The following is a 15,207-nucleotide window of genomic DNA, read 5'->3' on the forward strand; positions in this document are numbered from 1 at the left end:
CCAAACACATCACAGATTTAACAAACTGCAGGTAAGAAAACAATGTATTCGTTTTTATTGTAGATATAAAATAATAAATAGCCTTGCTACTCTGTGTACAAGTACTAAAAACATATGAATATATAAAATGAAAATAATATAGTCAGTGAACTTGGAGACATCAGAGTCTCCTATTGTCATCAATTAATTCTAAACAGCAAGCTAGTACATAGGGGAAAGGAGGTGTTTTGTACAAACTGTAAAATAGCTTTTGCATGCTCACTATTAACATTTTCCCTGAATAATTTGTTTAATTAATTTCATTTTTTTTTTGCTTGGCCTTGATAGAATATATATATATATATATATATATACATATATATATATATATATATATATATATATATATATATATATATATATATATATATATATATATATATATATATATAATAAAAAATCTATAGCTAGAAGGACGTTCGAACATACAAGGTCTGTTGGCTCAGAAAGAATTAATATTCTGGAAATGTGAAGAACTGCAGTTAGTTGTACAAACCATTAATAAATCCCATGTATTAAAAAAAAAAAATATATATATATATATATATATATATATATAGATAGATATATGTGTAAATATAATATATATACTGTATATATATATATATATATATATATATATATATATATATATATATATATATGTATATATATATATATACATCCATGTCCATAATAATCCTATGCTTCAAAGGTTGTTATCCTCCATACAATATTTATATATTTAATCTTGTGTACAACTCCACCACAATCTGAAAATTTACCGGGATTTGACTCCACTCCAAGCAATCACCAGTTGTGCTCTCACCTTATTATATGGGACCTAATGGTTTAAAGGTCCAAATATTGCTTTTCTGCATCCTTTATGACTGTGCTCAAGAATCGCTGTACAGAGATGGTGGCGTTGTGATGTCACCCAAAGCTTCACCCTATACTTTGCTTCAATATGACTTTGTCAGGGGCCCTTCATCCAGCTACCTAAAAATTCTACTCAGCAACCGTTGCACAGATTTAAATGGATGTACATGGAACAGATTATGTTTGAAGCCTATTGATCTCTGATTTTTATTTTTTTTTATATTTTTGAAAAGCATTGTAGACATGCTAGCATTTTTAGTATATTATTTAATTTATAAATAATTAATAATATTATTTTGGATAAAAATATAACATAGTTATAGGGCCGGTTCACACTCTTACGAGTGCGGCGATCGCATGTAATATCGGAGCGCACTGCTCCTTCATTACATGCGATCGGCTGTGCGGTGCGAGTTCAGCCATACACTTTGTATGGCTAAATTCACACTGCACCCGCACAAAAGACGCACATGACCCTTTTTTCCAGCCGCATCAGGATCGGATTGCACAGTGGTTCACACTTGTGCGATCCGATCCTGTGCGAACTGTCAGATCGCACTGTGATATGCGATCAAACTGGGGGTGTCGTTAACATTTATTGATACCTCCTGCGTATCGCATATGTCAGTGTGAACTGCCAGATGTGTGTTTGCGATGCGGGAACAGGCTGCGAATTCGCAGCCTTCCCGCATCGCACAAGTGTGAACCGGGACTTAGTTGTAGTGCAAAATTATATTATTGTTTACAAAAAATAATGATATCATAATATTAGTTACAGGGGCAAATAAAAGAGAATGCATTCTAGTTACATAAATCTACACATTTTCTTATTAGAACCATGTGCTTACAACAAGAAAAACTATTTAAACTTGAGAGACGATGGGTTCTAGGAAATTAGTGGATATATACTTTTGTTAAACTTGCAAACATAGTGTATTGGGCAAGCTTCTTTGTTTTTGGTTGTAAACAAACATAAGCATTTCACAGGTTTTTCTTTTTAAATCCTGTTAAGACCACTTTTTGCAGCACTGCTATTGATTGACAGCTTATCAAGTAAACAGTTGAAATAAAAAGTATAAAGTATGTCCAAAGCCAAAAGATTTATTTTAGTTTTAGATTAGAGAATGGTGAAAACTCCTGTAAGACTTTTTTTTGTTTTTTGGCTGCCTTTATCCAATAAACATCCGGGAAACAGTGCCTTCATCCAATTGGATGCATGCTCTGTTTGGATGGCTATGTTCTGCCTGCCTCCTTCAAATTTTGAGTAGAGGCATGGAGGGATAAAAAAGGCAGCTGACAGGGCCACTCACTGACCAGATTTCAGCTGGTTTATCTGTAGAAATTTGCTTTGTCTATGATCAACTTTAGATCATGATTCAAACAGTGCCTACAGACAATGGTGATATTATTGAATAGAAACATATGTAAAACAGACCTTTTTAATGTATTTATTACAGTTTTGCATTTATAGCACTGTCAATTTATACAGTGCTTTATACGTATATATTGTACATTCAGATCAGTCCCTGCTCTCAAGGAGCTTACAATCTAAGGTCCCTACTCCCTAACTCACATTTATAAATTCATATACTAGGGCCAATTTAGAAAGTAGCCAATTAACCTATAAAGCATTTATTCTACAAAGATACATCTAACGTCCACCTGTTCAAATATATTGAAAAAGCCAACAGTTGCTCTGGGGTGTAGTTACTTTTGCACATGACTGTACCACTCTATAAATTAATAATGGCCTATAATCAAAGTGTACAGAACATATCCATCAACCTGTAACCCATAGGTTGATGGGAATGTTCTGTACACACTGGTTATAGGCCATTATTAATTTATAGATTTGCACAGTCGTGTGAAAAAGTAGCAATCAATTTTACTGTAGTGGGAAGGGCCTGCTTCCCCCTGCCACTGCCTGCAGTGGTTCTTGGGCTTAATCGTTCCTCCAGGGAGCCCAGAACCACAGCAAACTGTCAGTAATAGTTAGATACAGAGGATAGTAAGGAACATCAATTTCCCAATCACCTCTGCAATGAACCCAGAAGTGATGAGGCTTTCATCACTTCCAGGTTCAGAGCTGTCCTTCTCTAACTATACAAAGGTACAGGTGGATATATGGGCTAAAAAAACATGCCATGCCATCCCTCAAAAAAACTTAGAACAAATACATGAAAAAATCCCACAGGGGTTTAAGCAAAGCATACACTTGTAGAAAAGTAACGTTACCTTTCTACTTTTTTACAAGCGTATGCCTCGCTCAAACCCCCAGTGGGATTTTTTTCTAACTATTGTAGTCAGGGAATCAGGTAATGAAGCATGACCTGTGCAAGATTTCCTGAAGTGGAAGGCAGGAGAGACATTGGGAAAAGCTCTCTGTACTAACAATCCGACGATTAGTACAGTGATCTCCCCGCTGAGCTATTGTGACAGGGTGACTGTGCCCCCCACACACTGAACACACTGGTCAGCATTCACAGCAATTGCCAGTGCTGATTGGATGCTGGTTTTCTAGCATGGCCGTTACTGTTAAACCTGATAAAATATTGGCTGATATTTGTCCCATGTGTACCAGGCTTTAGATAGACTAGTAGATTTTGATGGACTTTAAATAAGTGACAAATGAAAACCTAACTCCGGCTAATACTTTTTAGCAGTTACAGAAACATTTGTCTACTTTTGGGATAAAGGTCTTACAGCAATGAATAAAAGCTGTCCGTTGTAATCACCCTTGTCAGTGTTCACTGGTTTGTCTCAACAGTCTAACTTCCACTTTTCCTGCACAATTTGGTCTGTTAAAAGAAGTTGAAAAATAACAGCAGAATAAACAGGTAAAAAAATAAGTTGCTCAGAAAAACAAAAAGTGCTATGTTAATGCTAGTGACAGACTGTAATATATACTGTATGTCATTATTGATTTTTGCTTTAGTACCACTTTAATCGGTTGCCGACCGCCGCACGACTATATACTGCGGCGGTCAGCCCCGGCCAGGCAGAGTGACGTATGGATACGTCACTCGCCTGTCACTGACTTGCGAGCCTATTGCGGGCAGGCGCGCGCCTGCCGAGGCGCGCGCCCGCCGCGGCTCGTTCACAGACAAGTCAGTGCGTGTGTCCGGCAGACTCGATGTCCGCCGGTCACACTACGATCGCTCCTGTGAAGGGAGAAAGGCGGAGCGGCTTATGTAAACAAGCCGCCCGTCATTCTCCCTGGTGTAAAAATGAAGATCTGACGGTTCTACTATGTAGAACCATTGATCTTTGCTTTTACACCAATAGCCATGTCCCTGCACAGTTAGAAACACGCCCCTAGGACACACTTAACCCCTCACTGTCCAATAAAGTTAACCCCTTCCCTGCCAGTGTCATTTTTGCAGTAACAGTGCATATATATAGCACTGATAGTAATGTCACTGGTACCCCCAAAAGTGTCAAAAATGTCAGTCAAGGGTCCGATCTGTCCGCCGCAATGTTGCAGTACCGCAAAAAAAAACGCAGATCGCCGCCATTACTCGTTAAAAAAAAAACACCAAAAATGACAAAAATCTTTCCCTTTGTCAGTAAACGCGATAACTTTTGTGCAAACCAATCAAAATACGCTTTTTGCGATTTTTTTACCAAACATATGTAGCGTAAAACAATTTGGCCGAAAATGTTAAAAAATTTTGATTTTTACATTTTTTTTGGGGGGAATTTCATATATAAAAATGTGAAAAATATTGTTATTTTTGCAAAAATTACGCTCTTTTTTTGTTTATAGCGCATGATCAAAAAATCGCACAGGTGATCAAATACCACCAAAAGAAAGCTCTGTTTGTGGGAAAAAAAGGACGTGAAATTCGTTTAGGTACAGCGTCGCACGACCGCGCAATTGTCCGTCAAAGTCATGCAGTAAAAAATCGCAAAAAACCCCCTGGTCTTTTAGCAGCCAAATCCTCCGGGGCTTAAGTGGTTAAACCTTGGAAGACTCATGAAAGAATTATGGAGTCTTTCACTGCCCACTTCTTTCTGAAAATGCAAGTTGAAAGACTGGCTCTGGTTACATTAGTTTCTGAATAACTGAGTTGGAATTAGTACAGTATATACTGTATATCATGAAAAACAGAGTGATATCAAAATTCCTGATCTACATACTTGTTCTAGATCAATAACTCATAGAATTGAGGCCAGTGGGTCAGCATAGCCACATTTTTAACAAGGGGAAACCATAATTCTGCCTATGAATGTGCATGCTCTCCTTAAAGGTAAAGTGCACTTTCACTGTATTTAACCTTAAGGCGGAACTTCACCCAAAAGGGGTAGTTACGCTTTAAGGACTCATCCCCCGCTCCTCTTGCACAATTGGCACTTTTGAGGAGTGACAGGTACCTGCTCCCACTTCCTTTCTGAGTGCCACAGCGCTCGGCAACAGAAGTTCTCCTCCCCCCTGCAGTTTTCTGGGACTCTGACAGGTCCAAGAAGACTGCATCCACCAGTCAGGATGCGCAGCATGACTCATGCATGCGCAGTGGGCACCCGGATGTAAGCCGCAAGATGTCACAGCCAGGTGCCCATAGTGAAGATGCTGGTGCCGCCGAGAGAGGACGGAGGATGAAGATGGCTGGGGTGAGCTGGACCGTGGAACAGGTGAGTGGCTGTTTTTTAAAAGTCAGCAGCTACACTTTTTGTAGCTGCTGACTTTTAGTTTTTTGATAGGTGCCTGGAGCTCCTCTTAAATGGCCTAAAATGGCTCCCCATCCTCCCAACAGCACTTCTCACAAAATACATACTTTCTTGTACCTTCCTGCTGTCCTGACTTTGCTGACTGCTTGGTTAGATGGTTATGGTAGGAGAAGTGATTCATTAAAGTCAGGGGGTAGGATGTGGGTGATCCATGGTTTCCACAATTTTTTATTAACGTGGACTTTGTTCAGGATGATTGCTTCAGTTTTGGCATGTACCAATGCTTGGGTGATTCTGTGTTTCGTCATTAGGATATTTAGTGTGGGAGACTTCCAGGCTTTAGCTATAGTCTGTTTAGCTGCCGTGGAATACTATGCCATTTTTAATTTCCAGTTCTGTGATAGTTTGACTTACCATTATTCCATCATGCAGCACTGTTCCCTAAAATAATGTTTATATAATTTTTGAGACAGATAGAGCTTTCTTTTGGTGGCATTTAGTAACCACTGGGTTTTTTATTATATAAAATGGTGAAAAATGTTTCACTTACTTTTTGGTAAAAAAAATAAAAAATACCAAGACAATACAAAGACCCTAAAATTACCCCTTTTAAGAAAATAGAATAGACACCCCAAAGTGATTTAACACTTCTGCCTTTTTGGAACATGTTGGCATTTAGGGGGGTAAAACATGGAGCTTGGTAATGGCGCACTAGTGCATATAGGTCAAACACAGAGAAAGAGGAGATAAAAGGGTTAATGTACTGGTCACATACAGTGGGATGATGGAGATGGATGTGCAGATGTGCAGGATGAGAGAGCTGAAAGATTATTATACATTTCACTGAAGAGACAGCCTGGAGATCATATATATCAGAGAGAAAGGGATGAAAGGGTTAAACTTTACTTGAATTTACAATTGCCACTTATATCTATTGTGTTCAGAAAATGATGAATGGCTTATTGATGCATTAGGTTCTCTTTTCCCATTTCCTCTGTTGGGAAAGGAAGGGGCTGGCTCACAGATGTAATCACACACTGGCTCTCTTTGACCAATCACAGCAATCCTGTTCACAGTGACTGTAAACAAAGTCATCCGATAATGGCTCAGTTTACTGACAATAACCATGCACTTGCTGCCTGAAGACTATTTCTGGAGTGGTGTTTATAAACAGCACTTCAGAAACAGACTTTCACCCCTCCACTTTCTTTCCCCCAATATGGCGGTAGTGTAGTGGTTTCTATTTTACATAATATTTTTTATAGTGTGACTAAATTACAATGTATTTAAGCAAGGTAGCTGCCTCATCAGGCAAATAATCTCAGGAAAATAAATGCAACATGCCTAGGTATACATAGTATGGCATTCATAAATATATATTAAAAAAATACCTCTACTTAAAGCAGAATTCCACTCAAAAGTGCAACTTCTGCTTATCTGTCTCCTCCCCCCCTTCCGGTGCCACATTTGGCACTTTTCAGGGGGGAGGGGGAGCGGGTACCTGTTTTTGACAGGTACCCTGTCTCCACTTCCATCAGACCTCGCTAGAGTGAGGTACGTCAGAGGTTCGGCCCCCCTCCTCCTCCCTCTGCTTTCAGGCCAATTACCGAGCGCAGCGAGCTTCGTGCATGCACAGTAGGGACTCGGCCATGAAGCCGCAAAGCTTCACTGCCGGGTTCCCTTACCGGCAATGGTGATGGCAGCACCCAACAGCCGATGGAAACATTGGCTGCAGTGCTGACATTGCTGGATTCCAGGACAGGTAAGTGTCCTAATATTAAAGTAAGCAGCTACAGTATGTGTAGCTGCTGATCTTTCATTTTTTTTTTTGGGGGGGGGTGGAACTCCGTTTCGTTTTAAAAGCAAAGGTGGAGACAGAGCCCCGTTTAATTGCTGCAACCTCCTTTCTCCTTTCTCATGCAGTTCTCACATTTATGCTATCAGATGTACAAACTTTATTATATTAATAAAAGCTACTCTTAAGAGCCAGTGAAACATCTCTTAAAAGCCAAGTTTTACTGGGGAAGTGTTATGGGCCATACACACTATAAGATTTTCTGAAGACTTTTTCCTTTAGACTTACCAAAACCATATAATATGAGGCCAGACCTAAACACTTTCAATTTGTATGCAATCTGGCAGGCCCTTGCACTACATAGAAAAGGTAATTATAAAGGAAATCTAACCACAAAAGTTGCATAGTGTGTATCCAGCTTTAGAGCTTCTATTGAGGTTTATTGGCATCTGTGTTCCCTGTTAATGAGATTTTCTCTTGTTATCAGTATAGGAGTAATGGAAAATCTCACCAAAAGATATAGGAAAACTGTAGAGTGAGTAAGGATTAAAACCTCCTTTTTGGGAATATTATTGTTGTCTGTGTCTTTGTGTCCCAGTGACAACCACTTAAAGGATAAGTTCACTTTTGTAACACGTTACATGTTCCACCTGTTTATATTGTGGAAGACGTAACATGTTCCAGCATCTGCAGCTCTCTCCCTGCTGTTCCCCCTCACTGTGAGAGTGGACCATAGATAATCTTCCCTCCCTTCGCTGTCAGTATTTCAAAACAGCGTGGCTGTGCAGGGCTCCACCCACATGGCTGCACCATTTATTCTCAATTTTTTGTGAATGAATGCCTACAAGTACTGTCATCTATTGTGGCTGTGGGCTTGTACACTATATTACCAAAAGTATTGGGACGCCTGCCTTTACACGCACATGAACTTTAATGGCATCCCAGGCTTAGTCCATAGGGTTCAATATTGAGTATGCCCACCCTTTTCAGCTATAACAGCTTCAAATCTTCTACAAGGTTTGTCCACAAGGTTTAGGAGTGTGTCTATGGGAATGGGAGCTTGAAATTGTCCAAAATGTCTTGATATGTTTATGCCCTAAGAGCTCCCTTCACTGGAACTCAGGGGCCAAGCCCAACCCCTGAAAAACAATCCCACACCATAATCCCCCTCCACCAAATGATTTGGACCAGTGCACAAAGCAAGGTCCAAAAAGACATGGATGAGCAAGTTTTGGGTGGAGGAACTTGACTAGCCTGCATAGTCCTAAACCTTGTGGACAGCCTGCTCAGGAAGAGTTGAAGCTATTATAGCTGCAAAAGGTGGGCCAACTCAATATTGAACCCTGTGGACTAAGACTTGGGTGCTAATAAAGTTCATGTGCGTGTAAAGGCAGACGCCTCAATACTTTTGGTATCATAGTGTATTTTTCAATGATTTGCGTGGGTGTTGGTGAGCGCCCTTGAAGTCCATTGACCTTCCTGCTCTCGCGTTATTGTCTGCCTCAATGAGATATGGACAGATATCTATGCTGAGAGCCTGCAGGAGCTGGACATTGCACCCGCAATCTGCTGATCACAGGTGCAATGCTCTGCAGGTTCTTAGAAAAAAAAAATGTAAATTTTTTTACCTGTAAAAGGTAAACCTATTCTTTAATTTGTTTTTGTTCATACTGTCACAGGAGCAGGAAGTGAGATGAGATGTTTGCAATTGGGTCATGGCCATGAAAACTTGACAAAAATATATACTCTTCCCAAGTCTAATAAAAACTAAAAAAGAAATTGGACTTCAGAAGGCTACCTCTGTTTGTTGCATTTTGAAAAATCAATAAAAAATTATTAAAAAAAAAAAAGAAGGGAAGTCATTTTTTTAGAGGTTCCCGTTTAACAATCCCCTTCCCCTACAACATATGCTATGTATATGTGTAACCACACTTTGGTTATATTTACAATATTGCACACCATCATTACTATTTCCACTAGCTGAGAACAAAAGACAGAAGTGTTTTTTTAACAGATAACGAAAGAAATCTCACAATTAGGTTGGGCTTTTTTCTTCAAGAAATCAGATTTTTCATTACAGGATGGGAGAATAAAATAGAAAATCTGGTTCTGGTAAAACTTTCTATTTGTGACAACTCTTTTTTCAAATATTCATAACTGAGGTGTAATTACCAGGTATTTTCCTCACATTCAACTACCATTGGAAGAAAATTTACAATGGTGATATAACCACATTTTGTTTCTTATGGAAACCTGCACTCATAACATATTTACATTCTCTCTTTGTTCTCTTTCAGCATTCCCTGTCTAATAATATTTTGGACGTTTACAATACTGAGCAAGACATTTCAGGATCCGGAATGGTGCTGTCCAATACATCCTGCACAAGCAATGTTGGTGTAAAGAGAGAAGTTGCAGGTAAAGTATTTGTACTGACTCAAAAGCAGATTTATCCAACATGGCAAAATGTGAAATGTAAAATCCAATAATTCTTAGCAACCTATGAGAGTCTAATGTTTCTTTACTTTATTATAGGGATCTCAAATCTCAGAGGGTGCTCTGGGTTAGTGCTTTCTGCACACCATCATTACTATTTCCACTAGACTATTAAATATGTTGAAAGAGTTTTATGTACCTCTACTAATATTATTATTTGTAATTAAATATTGGGAATAGTTTACATCACTATTTTAATTATGTCTGTGGCTAACTAAAGGGTTAATAGAAAATGAAAAATTCACTTCAGTCACACCATACAGTAACTAATAAACATTTATTGGAGAGAGCATAGACCAAGCTCGATTTCATTTGCTGAGTCTGCTGAAAAGCTATTATGCTGATCCAAACACAAAAACTATATCAAAGCAAATAAACTGGATACTCTCCTCGTGCTTAAACTGCATAAACTCGCACAAAAACCAATCAGACTGACAACTGCTAAAGACACTTACACCAGTAAACCTGCCCTGTTAAAATATGACAGGTGTTTCGGAAACACAAATCCAAATTATGCACAGAAGTTGGGGACTTCTTTTTTACTCAGGCTAATACCCTATTTGAGGATATAACTTTTCCCTACAAGTGTTAAAAAAAAAAACTATTTACTGTAGTAAAATGTAAATTTTTTTTTCTTTTTTTTTTTACTCCTCTCTGCTTATCTCTGCTGTACTGATCTTTATTCATCTTATTAGAGATCAGTAAAAAATTAGGAGTTTTTTAGCCCCATGTGCAAGGGGGCCTTAGACAGCCCTATAACTATGGAGGAAGTTCTGCAGACCATCAAAACCCACATAAGTGACCTGGACCTGATGGCTTATCCACTATGTATTACAAAAAAAAATGCTGCTACACTGGCTCTGATTTTGACAAAGTTGCTTAACAGCCAGTTGAGAAAGGATTTGTTTCAACAAGAATCCCTAATGGCAATCATCAGCATGATTCCAAAACCAAACACTGATGATACTACTTGGTCAAATTATAGATCAGTTTCCTTATTGAACTTGGACATTAAACATCTTGCAAAAGTTCTTGCATTCCATCTTAACTTGGTAATAGGCTGACTGATCCACAAGGATCGGGTGGGGTTATACCCCAATGATAAGCTGGCGATAGTATAACAAAAGTAAAATTACTTATATATCCTGCTCAGAAATGCAGTATCCCTGCTTATCTGCTTTCTCTGAAAATCAAGAAAGCTTTTTAGCTGTGTCCCCTGGATCTATCTGCACTATATATTGAGATGCTGGGGATTTGGCCCTCACTTCACAAGGTGGATCTCATGGTGGATCTCATCGCTTTATTCTCAAAACAAACAAACAAAGAGTGGGGGGGGGGCACACCCTGAACATGCATTTCTAAAGCTGGTGCAGCTATGAACCAAGCAACATGCATATTTACAGAGAATAGTGCACACATGCAAAAGAGATGACTATCAAATATAAAGGCAATCAATAAATAAAAATGGGGATTTAGTCCCACCATATTGCCATATCGTGCTAAAGCCCACCACTACGTTAAAGTACCCTATTGTCAGTGGGTCCTACACTATCCATAAAAATAAGGATGAATCCAGCCTCTACCATTGGAGATACTTACTCCTTACTGGGAGAGATGTGCAACTGCACTGCAAAGGATACAGTAGTACAAACTTGGCCAGTAGCAAGATAGTTTTAATCGGGGCTAATAGTCAAAAATGTATGATAGGCAAGGAAATGCTTCCTTAGCTTAGTGAATGAATTGAATCTCTGCTGATGTCCACTATTCAATCCTACACAAGCAAAAATAATATTTTTTGTTTTCCTTGCATGTGATTGGGCATCATTTGCAAAGTGAATCCCAATTTTTCACTACTATATAGTCTGCAGTTTCTTAATGAGAGTTTTTGAGAGATAGAAATTTGCCACTGGCATGATTGTTTTTCATCAGTGAGAACAAGGATATCCACCGCAAGCTACAGTACAACCAATAAGGTGAATTGGTAAAAAGGAACTAAAAAAGCCCACCTCTATAGTACTCAGAAAACAAAATTACATAGCATCACCCTCTTGTAACTGCACAAAACTCCAAAACAAGGAAGTCCATGCCTATGGTTAAGTGAGTAGGTTCATGCACATCAGTACTTTTTGACCTTTTCATCAGCCATTTGTACAACTATTAGAGTTTGATAAAGCATCATGTGTTGCCATTGAACCTGAAAAAAAAAAAATGAAATGAATCAGATTCGAGTGTTGCTGTATAACAATTGTAAAAGAAACATGAATTCCACAGTTAAATGTGCCTTGCTAGTGTATGCTGTCCCTGTGATTGTTCATGAAAATTGTACTGCTCCATGATATCCCATAGAGCTTTAAGGCAAGTCCCAAGCATGATGTTTAAAGGATTTGTGTATTTTTAATGTTGCCATCCAAACCGCATGAAAAGACCATCTCCACACTGTATGGTTAATTTTTATAAAATTGTATTTATTTTATTTTTTGCTTTAGTACATGTCTACTATGATAAATGCCAGCATCCCATGACTTTTTCAACGGTAGTTTGCCTTTTAGCCCTAAAAATAGCCAGAATTTAAAAACAGGATTTGCCCCTATAGATTTCAATGGGATTCATCTCTTAGTTTGGGTTCACCAAATTAATTTTCAAACAAAATTCAACAAACCCTTGGGGAATTGAACCCGAGCAGATCTGCCTATCACTATACAGCACCATCAAAATAGTGCTTTTTCCTCATGAATAATACTAATAATCTGCAAAATGACAGCTGCTCATGTCATTATGGAAGCCAGCTATTTTAGTAAAGGCAGATCAAAGATCAACAAGTATGTTTACTCTGTGCTCTTAGTTTAGAAACTTCTGAACAATAGCTCCCTTGTGCTCATTATGAACATCATGCATTTTTCAAATCAAATTATTTTGGGAAACACAAGATTCTTTCAAATGTTGGCTTCAGATCAACTGCATAAATTAATTATCTCCTATTAAATGCGTTTCATGATAGAACAAATGGCTTTTTAGAGCTTACAAAAAATCCATTCAATAAGTAACTATATTAGCAGATTAACAGCTTGAAAAGCTACATTCAATTAGTACTCAGCATTCTAAAACCCTTTACTGTTTATTAATGTCATGGAATTGAAACACGAGTTCCTTCAGTAAAAATATTTAAGAAATCTGGTTAGAACTGAACTAGGGAATGCAAGAGGCCAGAGCTATGGCAGGATGGTTAAATACACTTTTTGTAAGGAAACAAAATATAAATCTGACTATCTGCCAAGAAAAGCAATTTTTCCACACACATCCAATAATTTTTGTTTTTAGGTTAAATAGAAATGTTACCCTAGATTAGTTGGGTTATTTTAGGGTTGCTTTTTAATGGACGAAGGAGAACAGCAAAACACTACCATTGTCAAATTTTTTTCATAGTCTTACCTTATAAATTGGTTATTCATACTGATCCGTCATTGTGTTATACAGTATTCTGTTCTAATGCCATATTAATGTGGTGGGGGGCCTAAGTTGAAACTCCCAACTATATATATATTTTTTTAAAATAATGCTTGAACTAGGAAATAAAATATGGCCTCGTGATTCTAAAGCTGGCCATACTTGGATCCAAAAATTGGCTAGTTCAACAAAGACCGGCTAAATTTTGATCGATGTGTGGCCACTATGGTTGAGCAGAAGTGGATATACCGATAAACTTCTGTTCAACCAACCTGTCTGTATATTTTCACTCAATCAGTGCCGCAGCAATGAGCTTCTCCATGCCGTCAGAATACAATGACACAGTGGGGAGGATTCCCGCATTCTCATTGAACTGACCCATGTATGGCTAGCTTAACCCTTCCCTTTTTTAAGAAACAAAGATATTTTATTTCTTTCACCAATGCATTACAGGATTGTCTTCAATATTATCAGAATTTACTTAAAGTAGTTCTCATAGCCACTGCCTGTTTTACAATTTCAACAGGACTACTGAATGTCATATTTCTTTGCAGGTGGCAAATGAAAAGTCTCTGCAATGCATGACATTCTGAAAAGCTGCTGTAACACTTGCTTGTTGACAGGTCCATTACTGTAATGTGAAGGGAAGAAGCTGGGCAAAGTCAGGAGTAAACCAGCTTTACTTGCCTTGTACACCAAATTGATTATAGATTGCACAAAGAAGAGGTTAGCCTATATTTTTTTATTTAGCAAATCGTTCCCTATTTCTCTTCAATATAACTACCCAGGAACTGGATGTAATAAAAAAAAAAAAAAAGAATTCCTTTTTTTTGGCTAGGCACGCTGCATTGACAAATTAGCAAGCTTATTCAAAAAGGGGAAAGCTCAGAAATCAAGAGTAGTCATTATAATTTATCTTTCACTAAACTCACTCAAAGTCAATCCTGACTGTTTGGTCAAATACTATACTCATGCAGGACCACTGTTAAACAAAATCTGCAATAATATTTGATATACCAATCAATTGTGTATGTTTTTTTTTTTCACTTGCTTAAGCTTCCTCTATTAATGCTGACATTTTTGTTAGATACAGATACAAGAGCAATGGCCAAAGAGAGGCAGAAAAAAGACAATCATAATCTTAGTAAGTATTGTATGTCTATCTCCAATTGAAGGAATAATTCAGTGACAATCATGACTTGTTGATAGCTCATCTGAAAATATAATGACTATGCATTAATATTCAAACTGCTTATAGTTAAACAGAAATATGTTTATGACTTGAAACCATAAAGTCTTTTATCTGGCCTTTGGGCTTTTAAAAAAAGGTCAACAGAATTTGTCATAAGGAATAGTTAATGTCATCTGACAAGAGAATTTCAGCTAGATTGCAGCAGATGAGTGGCAGAGATAGAAAGGACCAGCTTCTATGGTGACACTGTCAAATGTCAGAAACACGTATCAGTCATAAACCCATTGGCAAATTACTTGTCTCTGTTCACCATATCTTTGTTATAAAATGTAGAATGTACTGAAAAGAAGAGTTAATCTAGTAACTGTATTATGAAATAAATTTGGTTATTATGTGGTTTGTGTTTTAAAAATCTAACTGGTCTAGTTAATGCATGAACCAACAGGCTAAGGGTGATATACTTGACCAAATCAATATACATATTTGTCAGAAAACCAGGGATCTTCAAATAAAATCCAAAAGTTTTTATTCAAGGATCACATGCCTGATGAAGTGGTCCTGTGTGGCCTTGAAACGTTGCACTCGTTTGGAGGTTACTTGAAGATCTATAGTGTTCTGGCAAATATGTACACTGACCTGTGATTTTATCAGTTTCCAGATGGCCGTTGATGCAGAAACCATTTTTTTCTTAGCCCACTTCATGAATGTGTGCTAT

The 15,207-nt window shown here is 37.9% G+C and overlaps 1 protein-coding gene across 3 annotated transcripts in view; it reads left to right on the forward strand.

Moving 5' to 3' along the window:
- The window catches only part of TFEC (transcription factor EC), a 126,782-nt gene that overhangs the window by 84,854 nt on the left and 26,721 nt on the right, over positions 1-15,207 (forward strand). For 2 of the 3 annotated variants that reach the window (XM_082255423.1, XM_082255424.1), the window contains exons 4-5: positions 9,658-9,778; positions 14,388-14,444. In XM_082255423.1, the coding sequence (XP_082111549.1) occupies positions 9,658-9,778; positions 14,388-14,444 (178 nt within the window). The remainder of the gene's footprint in view (positions 1-9,657; positions 9,779-14,387; positions 14,445-15,207) is intronic. The other variant, XM_082255425.1, reaches the window with a different exon arrangement.

The sequence above is a fragment of the Pelophylax lessonae genome (genome assembly GCF_965119305.1).
Source record: "Pelophylax lessonae genome assembly, chromosome: 4".
Classification (NCBI taxonomy): Eukaryota; Metazoa; Chordata; class Amphibia; order Anura; family Ranidae; genus Pelophylax; species Pelophylax lessonae.